We start from the raw sequence: 16,939 nt of genomic DNA, 5'->3' as shown, positions 1-16,939 counted from the left end.
TTATTCAGGCAGCACTAACACACGTTTAGGATGGGAGGAATGTTATAAGACGCTTCCTATTTAGAAAACCAGCCTCTTGCACTGTCTTGACTGTGAAAGGATGATATCAGAAGTAGTGCAGTAAGCAAAGATTCACATGCACAGTGCTTAGGGCAAAGAAGCAAGAACTTCCGTTTGGCTTAAAATCACAATTTAAACAAATATTTACATGCATATTCTCCAGGAGAAAACACCTGCTGTTGGTCCGTCAGTATCCAACGCTGCCAATATGTCCCCTCGGAGTGACATAAGTGTTAATAGAGGGAACTTCAGCAGCAAGAATAATGTTAATTACACTAATGCCGGCGCACCATGGGGGGGCCGGAGGGGGGCCCTGGGGTAGAAGCCCCAGTGCGCCCTGGGCCCCCAGTCTGACCCTGCCCACAAACCCCTGCATCAGTAAGTTCAGGATTATTCATATAGGCCATATATATCAAAGAGTCAAATTAGAGCTCACGACAGTCAGCTCTCTATTTATTTCTATGGGATTATTAAAAGTGTATTTGTGCCTATGATTAATAGGCAGAATTATCAAAGGTCGAATTTGGAATTGATTAGAATTTTTTTTAATGTACTCAATACTCGCATAGGAGGTTATTAATAAAATAAATGTGAATGTCTAAAATTCGATTGAATGGGAACAACCCTAAAATTTGTTTCGTATTTAAATCGAATACGAACAAAACTCGAATTTTCCCCCGGGGAATGGATCAATGGATCTATGCCATCGACTTGAACATGAATTCGGCAGGCTTTAGATGGTGAATATTTGAATTAGAACTGTTTCCAGGGTCAAGATGTGATAAATCTCACATTTAAATTTACATTAGAATTGGAGGATTGAATTTAAAATGTGTGCATTTTGACATAAAAAAAATTGAACTTGAATTTACTATTTGACCCTTAGTAAATCTTCCCATAAGTGTCTGTGAGATACACATCTGTCTGGAATAATGCTCTTTGACTGCCTTCTCAACTTCTGTTTGGATCTGCTCCCTCAGTTAAAGGTTCAGGGCAGGGCACCTGTACCTCTTCCTACACTTGTGAGTTACTACCTTGTGACATAAAAAATATTTTTCTGTATTTATTAAAAGTGTATTTATCAAAGGATGTCCTCTCACTTTCACCCGCTGATGAAATAGAAACAAACAGAGAGAGAGGAAGGATTTCTCTGGGGCGAGCTCTAATTTGACTCTTTGGCAAATACAGAAGGCTCTTGTAATTAATCCTGGTGAAGCCTAGAGGTGGATCAAGCTTTGTTCTCATTATACGACTATCTAGCAGTGCATCACGGAACAACATATCACAGCATATATTTGAATAAAACAAGGTGATCTTTTAAAGAAATCTTTGGAGTGATATGGTTGGTGAACCATCTGAGCCCAATGTCTAGATAAAGTATGTTCCATTTATACAACGATAATACCAGAACAAAGATTTTTTTTAATGGATTTTCAGTGTTATTTAGAACAGTAAGTACTGTAAGTGGCAGGTGGTTATGTCAAATGAGAAAAAGTATGTGCAGGCCATGAGAGAAAAAGGCACATGATCTTTATTTTGTTTACTTGTCCTTAGAAGGGCGTCTATTATCAAAAAAAAAAATGCTTCCCCACCAGGCAGGGGGGAGGTGTGAGCTAATAGAGCCTGGTCAGACATATTGGGGCACTGAGATTATCCAGTGTCAGACTAGTCCACCGGGATACCAGGAAAACTCTCAGTGGCCCTAGGGGTCAGTGGGCCCTCTTGCTTCATGGTCATTCCCTATTTCATTATGGGAAATAAATGCTTAATAAGGGAAGAATATATTAAGTAGATAAAAAAGGCCAGCAGAATAAAGAGGATAAATGAGGGGAGGAAGAATAATAGTTTGGAAAGTGGGTCCACGGTCTAAGGTTTTCTGGTGGGCCCCTGGCATCCCAGTCCAACACTGAGATTAGCTAATTATGCGTATGTGTCTGACATCATATGCATGTACATAAAAAGTGCACTTGGAGGGATGCTCTTTATGCACATGACTAAACTTGGCCACCCACCCTGGGAGCTCCCTTATGCCGTAGCACTCACAGGAGGCATTTTTTGGGAAAAAAATTATTGCTATCCAACCAGAGAATGGGATCTACAACCCCCTACTTCCATTGGCTTGGCATCCAAACCCTACATTTCTACTGGTGAGTGTCTACTTTAGAACACCCTTGGGAGTCATACAAGGTTATACATGATTAAAATCTAAAAATAATGACATATGTTCTTTAAGGAACTTATGTGTATAATCACATAATGGCACTACAAAAACAATTACAAAAACAAACTACTGGATAGGTGCACTCAGAAAACAATGGAAATGCCTAGGTGCTGGAACATATATCAAAATCAATAGACCAAAGAAATACGCACTCCCTTCCTGGTGACGGCTCAAGTCTAAGAGCCGAAACATTGGATAAACCCATTTTTTTCTCTTCACAAAAGACCTATGAGTGCGGATTTCTTTGCTCTATAGATATATATAGGGAAACCTATATTTATATGGTATTGGCATATTCCGCAGTGCTTTAATGAGAAACATATACATTATTGATAATGAATGATGTGCTACAGCATCTTTTATTTTAGGGTTAACATTTACAGTATTTGAGGTGTGGCTAGTTCCAAACTCTAGGAGACTTGTCTGATGGAGATATATTTTATTAAAACAGAGGTGATCAACAAAACGCCCACTTGCCAATGCGGCTTCAGGAAATGAGATGCAAAGTGAGAAGAGCCCAATTATACCTTGGCCGAACACTGTTTATGAGATTTTCATCTGGTGGCCGCCTGTTTTCTCTTTCATTGTGTCGCAGTGTCTTGCATTTATTCCTGCTCTTTGTGGGGCAGCTCATTGAGAAGTGCGAAAGGGAGGTGGGGGCTGCTCCTTCTCCTTCCCCGGGTGACCTCTGTCAAGCTTGCAGGGCCTTCAGAATCCTGCCACCAATGTGCAAGATCAAAATAACAAAGGAAACTTCTCCCATTATGAATAATTCTCTAGGGAAAAGTCTCCCACATTTTTGAAACCTTTCTCTCCACAGTTCTTGTCTCACCTTTCACAACCTTTCCAGCAGTGGAAGCCAGCTTATCATTAAATACAAAGTCTCTGTCTGGCTTTTAAATCCTGCTCACCTCTGATTTGGTGGCAGCTATTTCTTTATATGTATACTTTGAGACTGCTTTAGGAAACAGATACTTGTGCACCTAATCTTTGACTTATCAGTGTAATGTCTTTCCTTCTTGCAGCATTGACCCTGTGCTTGTTTAACCACTTCATGGCAGACAGTTAAAGGGTCACAAGCAGTTACTAACCTGTTTGTATACCAGCTAAAAAGCAAAACGATGAACATCAATTCTCCACTAGAACTGACTGCCGTTCAAGGTACCAAGAAAACATCTGCCCACCCATCAATTTGGCTTTATAAGCGTACACAATGCTCATTTGCTATTTCCATATGGGAACCTTAAATATTATGAGAATTAAGAAAGGGAGAGTGGGCCTGGGGTAGAAGGATTTCTTATGTGCCCCTGGCATCCCAGTCTGATACTACCAGTACCAACAGATATTTGAATTTAAGCTACGTTTCTCATTTCATTCTCAAAGGCTAATACTTGCATTCTTTCAACTGCATTATCTTTGGAAGTTAGCTCATTTCCATTTTAATATGATCATATCTATATATCCTCTAAATGTCTAAATGGCCAAAATAAGACTGCATTCCTGGAGATGGTCTTATATTAAATATTGAGGGTCTACACTCTCCAGTGCAGCGTATTTCCTTATATATCTTCTAATGAAGAAGATACTACAGCTCACACATAGGCGGCCTGTTTCTGAATAACTCCCTGCACCTTTCTTATCTTACAGGCATGGGATCTGTTATCCAGAATGCTCGGGACCTGGGGTTTTCCCGCTTTCTATAATTTGGATCTTCATACCTTGGGGTATATTTATCAGAGTGTGAAGTTAGAGATCGCCCAGTCCGCTACAGAGTGAAAAACTGCCTCTTACATCCCTTTCTATGTGATTTTTAAAGCGTATTTATCAAAGGGTGAACTTCAGACTTCACTCTTTGATAAATATACCCCCTTAAGTCTACTAGAAAATCATGTTAACATTAAGGGGCCAATTCATTAACTTCGAGTGAAGGAATAGAAGTGTTTCGAAGTGTTTTTTTGGCTACTTCGACCATTGAATGGGCTACTCCGACCTTCGACTTCGAATCGAACTAAAAATTGTTTGACTATTCGACCATTCGATAGTTGAAGTACTGTCTCTTTAAGAAAAAACTTCGACCCCCTAGTTCGCCACCTTAAAGCTACTGAACCCAATGTTAGCCTATGGGGAAGGTCCCCATAGGCTTGCCTAACTTTTTTTGGTCGAAGGATAATCCTTCGATCGTTGGATTAAAATCCTTCAAATCGTTTGTTTCGAAGGATTTAATCGTTCGATCGAACGATTATTATTCCTTCGATCGTTCGATCTAAGCATTTGCACAAAATCCTTCGACATCGATATTCGATATTCCCGATATTCCTTCGACACCGATATTCCCCAGTCGAATATCGAGGGTTAATTAACCCTCGATATTCGACCCTTGATGAATTTGCCCCCAAATAAACCAAATAACCTGGTTTTGCTTCCAATAAGGATTAATTACATCTTAGTTGGGATCAAGTACAAGGTACTATTTTATTATTACAGAGAAAAAGGAAATCACTTTAAAAAATGCGGATTATTTAATTATAATGGAGTCTATGGGAGACAAATTTTTCTATAATTCTGAGCTTTCTGGTTAATGGATCCCATACCTGTACTCTGCTTAACTTCCCCCAGGAGCTCTGTATTAATGATGTGTACAAAGGGTAATTGCTGTGAGAGACACTATGTCATTGCATTTTTCCCCCATTAAAAACGGTTCTCCTTTCCTTTGGCTCCAATTTCCAATACTGAGATGAATTAATGATCATAACATCTGAATATTGCTTTGTAAAATGTTAAGCAAGAATATGCGTCAGAGTAAAAATGACTGTTGAGGTGGAATATTCAACGAGAGCAAATAAGTATGCTACTCACATGTGTGCAACCTAATACAGAAAATCTAAGCCTGCATTGCCTATTTGTTCCGAAGGATATGAATGGGTATAATATACATCCTATGTGGCCTTTAAATCTTCCATTCTAGATATGTTTGTTATGTGGATATTTGTTTACATTTGCACAGTGTGTTAATTCAAACCTTGGTGTGTGAAGAGTCTAAAGCTATTTATCTGTAGGACGTTTGGGTCAGGAGGTGAGTTATGCACCAGTGCCTCTGTGCTGCTGTACAATTTCCCTATCACAATTACTACAGGATATTCTGCAGATGAAGAATGTAACTTTTGGGTACAATTAATAAAGCCACTGATTAAAAGGATTTGAGGCTTCAAAATTAACTCCAGTATATAAATAGATTGATTGAAGATTAGCATATCCAGTGTGCAGCAGTTTATTAATTGCCTTGCTCCATACCTCTGCACAGATGAAAGGTTTTTGTTTGCATGTATATTACCTTTGCTACAGAAGTGGCCAGTAATTTCAGCCCCAGATCCCAATACATATATCACATGCTCCTGATATACTGCAGCCATTATTTTCTTTTAATTGTAGGCTTTGATTTAGAAACTCTGTAGTCTTAGACTCACACCTACTATCTCTGACAGCGTTTTAGCCTCAAACGGACCTGGAACTGAAGTGGTTATTTTAATTTTTCCTTATTTTTGCTTTATATCCTTTTTTTTCTTATTTTTTTACATGCTAACATTAGCCATAACATTAAGCAAAATTGTAAAGCCTATTAAAAAATATCAAAAAATGCAGCCTATGAGACTGAAGTATAGGGGGGGGGGGATAGGAGGGGAAAGGGGAGGGGGGGAAATTAGGGAAACAGGCAGGAGGGATAGGAAGTAAAAATTGTGCCTAATATTCCAAACTAGGAGAAACCAAAAAAAGTTTGTTCTGTTGATTGGCTGTGATATATAAGTCTGTAGTCTTATATGTAATGTTAGGGGTTGTCCCGTAGTCGTATAACATCTGGGTAAGGTTTGAAATTCCCGAATTGCCCATATTTTCAAATGTTGCTGCATTTGATTCCGTATCCAAGCTATCCAAGCAGCTTGTCTGAAGTGAGTACATAGTTCACTAATTTTTGGGACTGTTTGGTTAAGTTGGGAATAGGTCATCCTAGCAAAAAGATTGTAATGTCCTTATTAGCTGGAGCTGGGATGAGTTTGTTTAATAATGAAGAGACATTGTCCCAATATTGCTGAATCGTGGGGTAACTCCAGAATATATGTTCTAGGGTTCCTCTTTGTCCGCAGAGTCTCCAGCGTTCCGGAGATGAGTTTGTTTAGCTTGTCTGGTGTGTGGTACCAGAACATCATAATTTTATATATATATGTTCCTTTTGTTTGATGCAAGATACTATTTTCTTAGCATGATTTGCAGGTTTGTTGGCACCCACGGGTTATAGAAATGAGAGATTCTTCTTGCCGAACGACCGATTTTAGGGAAGTATGACCAATCCTTCGAAATTATTGTGCGGTTAGTGGGATTCGAACGATCGTACATCTTACGATTTTTCGGCCGACATCTGTCAGGAAATTGATCGGCCAGGTCAAAAAATCTTTGTCGGTCCCAGTGCAATCTATCTATGTTTGAAGGGCCAAGCAGGCAGCTACCCTTTGTTTTCCTGGCAAATTGGTCTTTTTAGTTGATGGTCAATTCGTATGATCGTACGATCGTTCCGAGAAGATCGTGGTCTCACGATCAGGATCTGATCTTTTAAAAATCTCAACATCTATGGCCAGCTTTAAGGCAGGGAGGAAACTCTGGTTTTTTAACGCAGATGGTGGTTAAGGAGTATGGGGATTTTAAATTTTGCTTGATTTTCAACTTGTTCCATAGACGTATAGTGAAGGTAGCTGAACTCAACAGTGTTGAGGGTAGTGGTGCAATTATGTGAGTTGAGGTGCCTATCTATAGAATGCATATTTTCAATTTGGCCCCATTTAGTCATCGGTTTCCATTGTGACCATGCTAAAAGCTGTCTAAGATGGGCTGCTTCATAGTGCCTTTGGATAGAGGGTACCCCTAATCCTCCGTGGTCTGTGGACATCGTAAGGACGGATTTAGATGTTCTGCGTCTCTTCCGGGCCCAAATAAATTTATGTCGAGTTGTTTGAATGTCTCTGAATATCTTGTTGGGTATAGCAACTGGTATGGTCTCAAATAAGTAAAGGAATTTGGGAAGAATACTCATTTTAATGGCTGAGATTTGGCCAAACCAGGATATTGATGTCTCAGTCCATTTTTGTAGTAGTGATTTTACTTGCCGAATCAATGGAGAAAAGTTAGCAATATACAAGGACTTGTATTTAGGGGTGAGATGGGTTACTGTGTCTTTTTTCCATTTGTATTTGAACTTGGTTTGAAGTGTTTCCATAATATGTGGGATAAGTTCAAAGCCAATGTCTCTGTTTTGGTTATGTTTATTTTATAGCCTGATAAAGTAGCATATTGAGCTAGGAGGTTATGAAGGGATGGAAGGGAAAACAAAGGGTTGCCTAATGTCAGAAGAACATCGTCTGCAAATAACGCAATTTTGGAGCAATTTGAGGACATCTTAATACCTGTAATGTCTGTGGAATTCCTGATGGCAGCAGCTAGAGGCTCAATCCTCAGGGCATAAAGCATAAATCTGATCTGGTTTGTATGTAAGCTGTCCTGAGGATGTTTTAATAGATGTGATTTGGGATTGGCTCCTGAGGTCCTTTAATTTCCTAGCCAGAAGGCTATGTTGTTTATAATATTTCTGTTTTGTCCACAGGATCGCTTTCTCTACTTATGTTTAAGTAAGCGCAGCTCATTTCCGAGGTTTGGAATCCGGGTTAAGAGAGAGTCAGTCTTAGTTTGGTTATATACATTTTCACATTTGGAGCTTGCATTGGGTTTGTTTGAATTGCATCTTTTTGTGGGTGGTCAGGGAAATAATATGTCTTCTGATGGTTGTTTTATGTGCTTCCCAAAGAATGGGCAAAGAGGTAGTTGAAGCTTCATTGATTTAGAAGTATTCCTTTATTGCCATCTCTATGTTTTTACGTGTATCTAAGTCATGAAACATAGTTTCATTCAACTTCCAATGCGGTTCTCGCATCGGTGGAGTACACGTTAAAGAGAGGCTTATAGGAGAATGGTGTGACCAGGTGATTGGATAGATGTCTGTTGAAAAATCTAAATTTAAACATGGATGGGAGACAAAAAAGTAATCTATACGGGTGTGGATTTTGTGGGGGTTTGAGTAAAAGGTATACTGACGGTCGTTTGGGTGGTTAATTCGCCAAGAATCAAATAGTAATGTATTCCTTAAAGGAAAACTATACCCCCCAAACACTGTAGGTCTCTATTAAAAGATACTGAGTAAAACAGCTCATATGTAAAACCCTGCTTCATGTAAATGAACCATTATCATAATAATATACTTTTTTAGTAGTATGTGCCATTGGGTAATCATAAATAGAAAATTGACATTTTAAAAAATAAGGGCCGCCCCCTGGGATCGTGGATTCACTGTGCACACATACAAACCACATGTAAGGTCACATGAGCCAATTAACAGATGGAGTTCTGCCTTTTGCTTCCTCACTTTTTCCTGTTACAGTTAGTGTTGTAGTATTTCTGGTCAGGTGATCTCTGAGGCAGCACAGATAGAGTCACAAAATGGTGGTTCAAGGCAAGAGATGTAAAAGGGCAATATTTACTTAAATATATATTCCAGTTTGGTAAGATTCTTTAATATGTCATTCAATTTGATATAAACTATCTGTTGCCTAAGTATTCATTTTGGGGGTATAGTTTTCCTTTAATAAACAGAATAATTATCTTGAATGTGAATGGCACGATTGATCTGTTGACTGTTGAGATCTGTCCATTCGTTGAGAAAAAACAAGATTGAAGTCTCCCCCAACTATAGTGTATATATTAGGCTGCGTGAAGAATTTATCCAGAACTTTTCATAGGAATCTAACTTGACTCCTGTTAGGGGCATATATATTAATTCGATTCAGGGGAATATCAATGTATTTCCCTTGAAGCACCAAGTAGTGGCCTAGTGGATCCTGGTGTATCCTTTCTGCCACGAAAGGGCAATCCTTGTGGGTTATTTTTGCAAACCCTGCTCTCTTTTTAGCATGAGAGGCATAATAGCCTGTTGGGTATAAAGTGGATTGAAGTTTTGATGTGGCTTTTTTCCATTTGTATTTGAACTTGGTTTGAAGTGTTTCCATAATATGTGGGATAAGTTCAAAGCCAATGTCTCTGTTTTGGTTATGTTTATTTTATAGCCTGATAAAGTAGCATATTGAGCTAGGAGGTTATGAAGGGATGGAAGGGAAAACAAAGGGTTGCCTAATGTCAGAAGAACATCGTCTGCAAATAACGCAATTTTGGAGCAATTTGAGGACATCTTAATACCTGTAATGTCTGTGGAATTCCTGATGGCAGCAGCTAGAGGCTCAATCCTCAGGGCATAAAGCATAAATCTGATCTGGTTTGTATGTAAGCTGTCCTGAGGATGTTTTAATAGATGTGATTTGGGATTGGCTCCTGAGGTCCTTTAATTTCCTAGCCAGAAGGCTATGTTGTTTATAATATTTCTGTTTTGTCCACAGGATCGCTTTCTCTACTTATGTTTAAGTAAGCGCAGCTCATTTCCGAGGTTTGGAATCCGGGTTAAGAGAGAGTCAGTCTTAGTTTGGTTATATACATTTTCACATTTGGAGCTTGCATTGGGTTTGTTTGAATTGCATCTTTTTGTGGGTGGTCAGGGAAATAATATGTCTTCTGATGGTTGTTTTATGTGCTTTTAGCGAGGATCAAATTCACCCCCAGTATTGACTGAGATGTTTGCCACAGGATTGGTAATGTCAGAACCTGTATGAGACTACTGAAGACAGATTGGCTTCTCCTTGAGTTTAAAACTACATCGGGCGTGGAGACAAAATTACAACAAATAACAGGGAGAAAAAAAACTATATAAAAAATAAACTGTCTTTGCGGGCTCATATCCCCCCTCCCCCCCGCCGGGGGTCTTTTGATGGGCTGGAAACCTTAGACCAGTTTGGACTGGGTTGAGTTGTAGAAGTTGTTGATTTGGCTTAATTTGATACTATACCTAGGGCCGCAAGAAATTTTCTACTATTGTCTGGGTTTTGTAGAATATATGTCTGTCCGCGTTGATTTACCACCATTTTAAAAGGGAAACCCCAGAGATATGGTATCTTGTGCTCCCACGGCTGTCGTGTAACTAGCCTGAGGTTTTCAACAGATTGACTGGGGATGAATCAGTGAATACTTGTATCCTGTGGTTGCGGAATTCTACTATGTTGGAGTCATGTGAGGCGGTAGCTATGGCTTCTTTGCCTTTGTAATAATGAAACCGCACTATTATATCATGTGGAGGTTTAGTGGCTGGCGGCTTAGGGGCCAGGGAGCGATGGGCCCTATCCAGTGTCCATAAATCTATTGGCGTATCTGGGCACACGGTGCAAAATAAATCATGTAAGAATTTGAGGATCTCGGGGGCCCCTATATCCTCTGGTATACCCCTAAAGCGGAGGTTTTGCCTCCTGGATCTGTTTTCCAGATCCTCACATGTATGTTTCAACAGGAGTATTGCCCCATTCTCCTGCTCTAACTGTGAACGTTTCTGTGCCATATCATCTGTGTAAACCTCCAACTTATCTGTGCGTTGCCCCAAATCTGTAACATCTCTGAATCTCCTTAAGTGCAATGGAGATTGCGTTTGAGACCGTATGTGATATGTCTGCTGTAATGCTCTCTTGTAATAATCTCAGCTGTTGGGAAAGTACCTGTGCGGTGACCTGTTGGGCCCTCGCATCCAGATCTGGTGATGGGTGCGCTTGTGGAGGAGAATTGGTTACAGAGCTTCCACTATTCTCTAAAGATGAGCGATGAGCAGGTGAGCGATGCGGGATATCAGATATTGCATGGTATGGAAAAGCTGGGGATTGTTTAATTGGAGAAGGGGCACTGAAACGGAGATATGATAACTATGTATAAATATATGAGGACCACACTCAATGCCATAATCAGCAGATCATTCTAGAGGACATGGGGACACCCTTTAGGAGACATCTTTCAACTTCAACTACTGTGTAACTATGTAACCATATGACACCACTATCTATCTGACCGTCCAGTTGGACAGCCAATTATCCTAACCACTGGTCTGTGTGTTTCATAGAGAAGGACTTGGCACTTCCATGAGCTTTTTTAACCACATTATTCATAGTATGCTTAGGAGAGCACAAAGGGCATAAGACTGTAATGATGACTTGCACAATATGCTATTTATTTTATATATATAAGCCTGTTTTTAGAGTGATTCTAAATAAGAAAAGTCAGGGAGAACACTAGATTCTACCTTTGTGTGCAACAGCATGAGGTCCTGTCCCCGGATGGCATCCAGATAAATTCAATCCATATGAGAGACGGAGCACCACGAAAGAAGAGTTTCAATTAAAAAAATCCAATCTTTATTCATCCCTTTAAAACAGTTCAGAATCGCTTACAACACACTTAACACATTTCGCAGCTCGAAGAAGTGGCTGTAGGGCTACATAATGCGTTATTTGTTTGGTTCCTTAGTTTGTAAGTGACTCTGAACTGTCTTTAAATGGATGAACAAAGATTGGATATTTTTGGAATTAATGTTTTTGGAGTGATGTCTATGGGTGCAAAGCACTTTTCTACTTAACAATAGTTCATGTTCCTACTCCTAGCTTAAGGCTCAGAGTGATGAACCTAGGCTGTCCTTATACTCTTTTCACTTTACCTATGTCACTTCTTTTTTAATTTACACAGAGTCCTTTATTACTATGCATCTTCAATATTGATGCGTTTGGTGCACAGACAGTTGTGACTCCATAATTGTCAACAGAATAGTACCAAACATTAATAGACACAGATGTAACCCAGGGCCGGCTCAAGCCGACCAGGCACCCTAGGCAACCTTGCCGGCCACGACACTCCCCACACAACCGAGCCCCCAGAGTGTGCACCCACGACTGTGAATCTGCGTGCTTAAGCACTGTAAAAGGGAATGAAGACAAAGGGGAGGACAGGGTAGGGAGAGGAGAGCAAGGGAAGGAAGAGAATGGCAGAGGGGAGGAGAGAGTGAAAGAGGGGAAGAGAGAGTGACAGAGGGGGAATGGAAAGTGTCAGAGGCGAGCAAACATGGACTAGGGGTAGGCAGAAAACCTTTCAACGGGTACGTGCCAAGCAACCCCCCCCCCCAGCCCCATCACTGCGCCCTTGGCAGGTGTATCTTCTGCTTACCCCTAGGTCCGGCCCTGGTGTAACCAGAAATGATTTTTAGATTTCCTAGAACTTTAAGAACATGGCTGCATTCACAAAAATATATTATAATTAGTAAGGGCCCCAAAACTCTCTTGGGTTCCCTGGTGCTTTCAGGGTTGATCCTTGTATTGGACTTGTAGCGTTATACCACAAATATTACATGTCAGCAAGATGTCGCTTGCCTTTATAAAGGAAAGTGGCCAGATGGTGAGAGTTTTTTTTTTTTTTTTTTGTTTATAGGTAATTGAAGACTTATATGTTAGACTCATTTTTGAAACAAAATTACCATGTTCAAATGCAATAATTGTCTTGTTGTGATACAATGTAACAGTAAAGTTCCGGTGAACAGTGGCAGAACTATCGGGGGAGCCTCAGGGCCCCCCCGGCAGCCCGTGCGCCACTGAAAATGCGGCCGTACAGAGGGGGCGGGGCCTGGCTGCACGTCACGCACCAGGGCCCGTCCCCCTCTAGTTACGCTACTGCCGGTGAATATTTTGCAATGCATAACATTCTGGGGCTAGAAAGTAGTTTTATATCCCTATGAGACTGAACTTGTAGATGGACAGTCTGAGTCTTTCCTGGATCAACCTAAAGAGTTGAAAGGTTTCAACTAAAATTACCATGTAACTAAATGATGATACTGGCTGGAATGCAGAAGATGGAAACATTTTGAGCAAAGCCCCCACGAACAGCAGAGGATTGTTTTTGCATATGAACATATTACAGAATGTCAAAGAAGTGTGAATATGAATGTGAGCTCTATGCATGCTTCTGAAGTTGCAAAGAAACCATGTACCTTTGTCGAATGACATATTCAAGGATATAATAATTAACTGGATATGTAAAGCCCCTTATATATTATACATGCATGCTGCATATATAATACGTATAGTGCATGAGTAGATGAGAACATGGTCACACAATAAACTATGCTTTTTTACTTTTTATTTGAAAAAAAATAAATCCCACTTGACTGAATAAATAGGGCAATTCCCGTTTGATAAAATAATTGCATTTGCAATCCTATGTGTGTATAAAATGCGTTTGTGTGTATATATATATATATATATATATATATATATATATATATATATATATATATATATATATATGCTGTGCACACAAAAGTAACAATGATAATTACACAGTAAGTATTAATAACAGATTCTAATTGCTACACTGTACTATGGTTCTTCCATTGTGCTGTTAAGTTTAGCGGTTTAAAACAAAAAATGAATAGAATATAGATATGTTTGAACCCCCAAACGCCCATCCTCCCCCTCTCCCATCTAGTTAACCTGTCAAATAATAAAGAAGCAGCCAGGACTAGGACAGCTAGCTGCCGGCTCACTTACAGAAAAGCTGATTAAAAATGTTCAAGCAACAGCAGCCTGCAGACCTTTCCAGAGAGAATAAATAGAGTGTATGCAAATGTGTTTGTCACTCTGACAGCGTGTCTCAATTAAGGCATCTTACTGCTGTTGCTGTATTCACAAGCTGCAGTCGTAGAGCCAGGAAAACTGCATTAGTGATACACAGGGCTTGACCTTAATCCACATGCATGCATTAGAAAAAAAAAAATCTGCCTCTTCTACATAAACTAGCATAATGCCAAGAGATATGTAAAAAAAAAGTGAGAAGTGGAGAGTGGGACTCCTTCCTTCTCACTGCGCACAAGCTGCAAAACCGCATAGCATTTCTCTTTCTTTAATTGCGTCCTCGATTCATGAGAGCGGAGATGTTTCCTGACTTTTAAAACAAGCGTGGCTAATGATGACATTAAAATGCTGTGTGTTGTCCAAGACTGTTTGTTCCTTTCCTTGTGCAGTGAGAAACAAGAATTCATAGCTTTGGATTGCCAATTGAGTTCATAATACAAGAATGGGGTTGGGGGTGTATTTATTTATTTTTTACAATCAGCAAAGGAGTAAAGACAATTCAACTGTACATAATTTACAACTAATCCCATTTTTTTACAGCACGGATTTATGAAAAAGAGGTAGCTAACACATGCATAACACATGCATAAGAAATGGACTGCACTATTTTATTTGCTAATACAAAATGCTTTTAGGTAGTAAAGTGGCAACTTTTATTTTTTACCCATGAGCCACATACATATGTGAAAAAAGTGGGGAGCAACAAGTGCATGCAAAAAGTTCCTGGAGTGCCAAATAAGGGCTGTGATTGGCTATTTGGTAGTACCTATGTGAACTGGCAGCCTGAAGGAGGCTCTATTTGGCAGCTGGTTTTTCTGCAACTAAAACTTACCTCCAAGCCTGGAATTCAAAAATAAGCCCATGCTTTGAGGCCACTGGGAGCAACATCCAAGGGGGTGTTGAGCAACACGCAGGCCCGGATTTGTGGAAAGGCCCGGGCCTAGGGCGGCAGAATTTTAGGGGGGCAGCATGCAGTCCAACCACACCCACATTGGTTCAGGAGGCACTGGGGATTTGCAGGAGATACAATGCTTTTTAAAATATCCTGTGCACCAGTCCCCGGCACCCCAGACCCCATGCTGAAAATTTGAACATGTGCACAAAGGTAGGGGAGACAATGGGGGCAATAAACAGCAGCAGACCAGGGGTGCCTGCTATGTAAATACAGCCCTGGCGACATGCTGCCAAAAGCCACTGGTTGGTCTAAGATGTCTCGGCAGTAACAAATAACAAAAAATTAGATTGACCCAGTGGATGAACAGCTTCTCAACAGCTGTCTTATCTGGATGGGAGAGTAAAATACCCATCCAAACTGGATTTAACTTCTCTATGGGTGATGGCCGATGGGGAGATTTGTTGCACACACTAATACTGAATGACTGTGGGTGAGTAAAACCCTACGCATCCTGAAGAACGAAGCGACATGTAGGTGTTTCCATCCTGATTTCAATTATAGCGAACAGAGAAGCATTTTCGAGAGATTTGTTGCCTGCAGTTGTGCATTGGGGTCCTAAGACTATGTAAATGCTCTGCTGATCCAAATTACACGCTGCACAAGGAAATCTACTCTTTCACAAGTACGCTACTGACAGATTTACTCTAAACTAAGGTATAGGAAATATGGCTGCTTAGAAGTATATTTCCCTCTTTCAACCCCAACAGGTTCACAATTCCACTTCCACCTGACTTAAAAAATCCAACCACTGCTACTATATTCCTGGAAAGAGCTGAAAACTTCCTTGGCATTGGTGCTACTACTCTCAAACGTGTGTTAAAATTTCAAAGTTAGTATGATGGCAAAAGATTTAATTTCATTGTTCATTTCTATTGTGAATAATTCTGTCTACACCAATGGAAAAATATTTTTTTTCTATTTTCATGAAATAGCCAGTATGTTTACAAGTTTAAAATATCCTACATTTACTGCCATTGGCAAAATATGCTAGAAAAGGAAGCCATTAGTAGCATACTGTTCTTCAAAGCATGAACTTGCCGTGAGAAAAAGTATTTTACAGACTGAACTTGCTGTTTTACATTTTAATTCCTTAAATTGATCCCGCCTCATAAGCATGACTACCTCGGGCTGTGTTTTTTTTATCTAAATTATAGTAAGAAACTAAACCAGTGACATACCTGTCCAAAATGCACTGTGATTGGTCTTCTTTCCTCTCCTCTTTTTTTTTCAATAGATGAAGGGGATATTTGAGGGAGAGGCTCTTCTGTAGCCGTAGAAAATCCATTTTCAGCCATATCCTTAAGAAATTACAAAGTGAAAACTATATTGGACACCAGTCTACACTTTCCCAAGTCAGATAACTAAATAATGTCAATTTAGTCTCCTTTCAAGATGTGGGGAAATTGATAGATATCAAATTATAAATAGTAATGGCACTTGGTCAATATTCTGTCATGGTGATGGTTTTCACCAGATTTATTTAGCTCTGCAACATCATTTTGTATCTTTAGCCCCACTGTCTGATTCTATTCATACACACACACACCTCACAATCCAATTATGATCTTGCTTTGGTTGACAAAAACATTAGGGGTTTTTTACATCCAAAAGTGCAGTAAGAAAAATGCAATTTCAAGCACATTTGCTATTTCCCCCCCCCCCACAATGCAGTGTTTTCCCCAGAATTCTAGTGTTTTTGTGGCTGCAAAGGGGTGTGGAATCATAACTGTAGTTACACTGAATATTTAGGAAGTCTATCTGGTGTTATTTCTGGTATTCGGCATGTGTGAGTGATGTATGTATCCAATTATTTGGTTGCTGCTGGTCAGGAGGTGGTGGTAGGTCCTGGATTCCCATGCATCAATAGGTACAGCAGCACCTAATACGGAGTGAATAGCAGATATGACTGAGCATCACAGAGTGCAACTATAAGGGAGTTATTTATTAAAGTTCAAATGCCAAAAACTTGACCATTCGAGTTTTTTAACTATAAAATCTGATTTTTTGTGTGAAAATAAAACGTTAATTTTTCGAGATTTATTATACCCCTAGGAAAAAGTCCAAATT

The 16,939-nt window shown here is 39.8% G+C and overlaps 1 protein-coding gene across 4 annotated transcripts in view; it reads right to left on the bottom strand.

Moving 5' to 3' along the window:
* dennd1a.S (DENN domain containing 1A S homeolog) overlaps positions 1 to 16,939 on the bottom strand; it is a 486,461-nt gene that overhangs the window by 60,068 nt on the left and 409,454 nt on the right. For all 4 annotated transcript variants that reach the window (XM_018232034.2, XM_018232036.2, XM_018232035.2 and 1 more), the window contains exon 19: positions 16,051 to 16,170. In XM_018232034.2, the coding sequence (XP_018087523.1) occupies positions 16,051 to 16,170 (120 nt within the window). The remainder of the gene's footprint in view (positions 1 to 16,050; positions 16,171 to 16,939) is intronic.

The sequence above is a fragment of the Xenopus laevis genome, chromosome 8S (assembly GCF_017654675.1).
Source record: "Xenopus laevis strain J_2021 chromosome 8S, Xenopus_laevis_v10.1, whole genome shotgun sequence".
NCBI classification, from domain to species: domain Eukaryota; kingdom Metazoa; phylum Chordata; class Amphibia; order Anura; family Pipidae; genus Xenopus; species Xenopus laevis.
The sequence above is the reverse complement of the archived record's forward strand: the minus strand, read 5'-3'. Positions and strand labels throughout refer to the sequence as shown.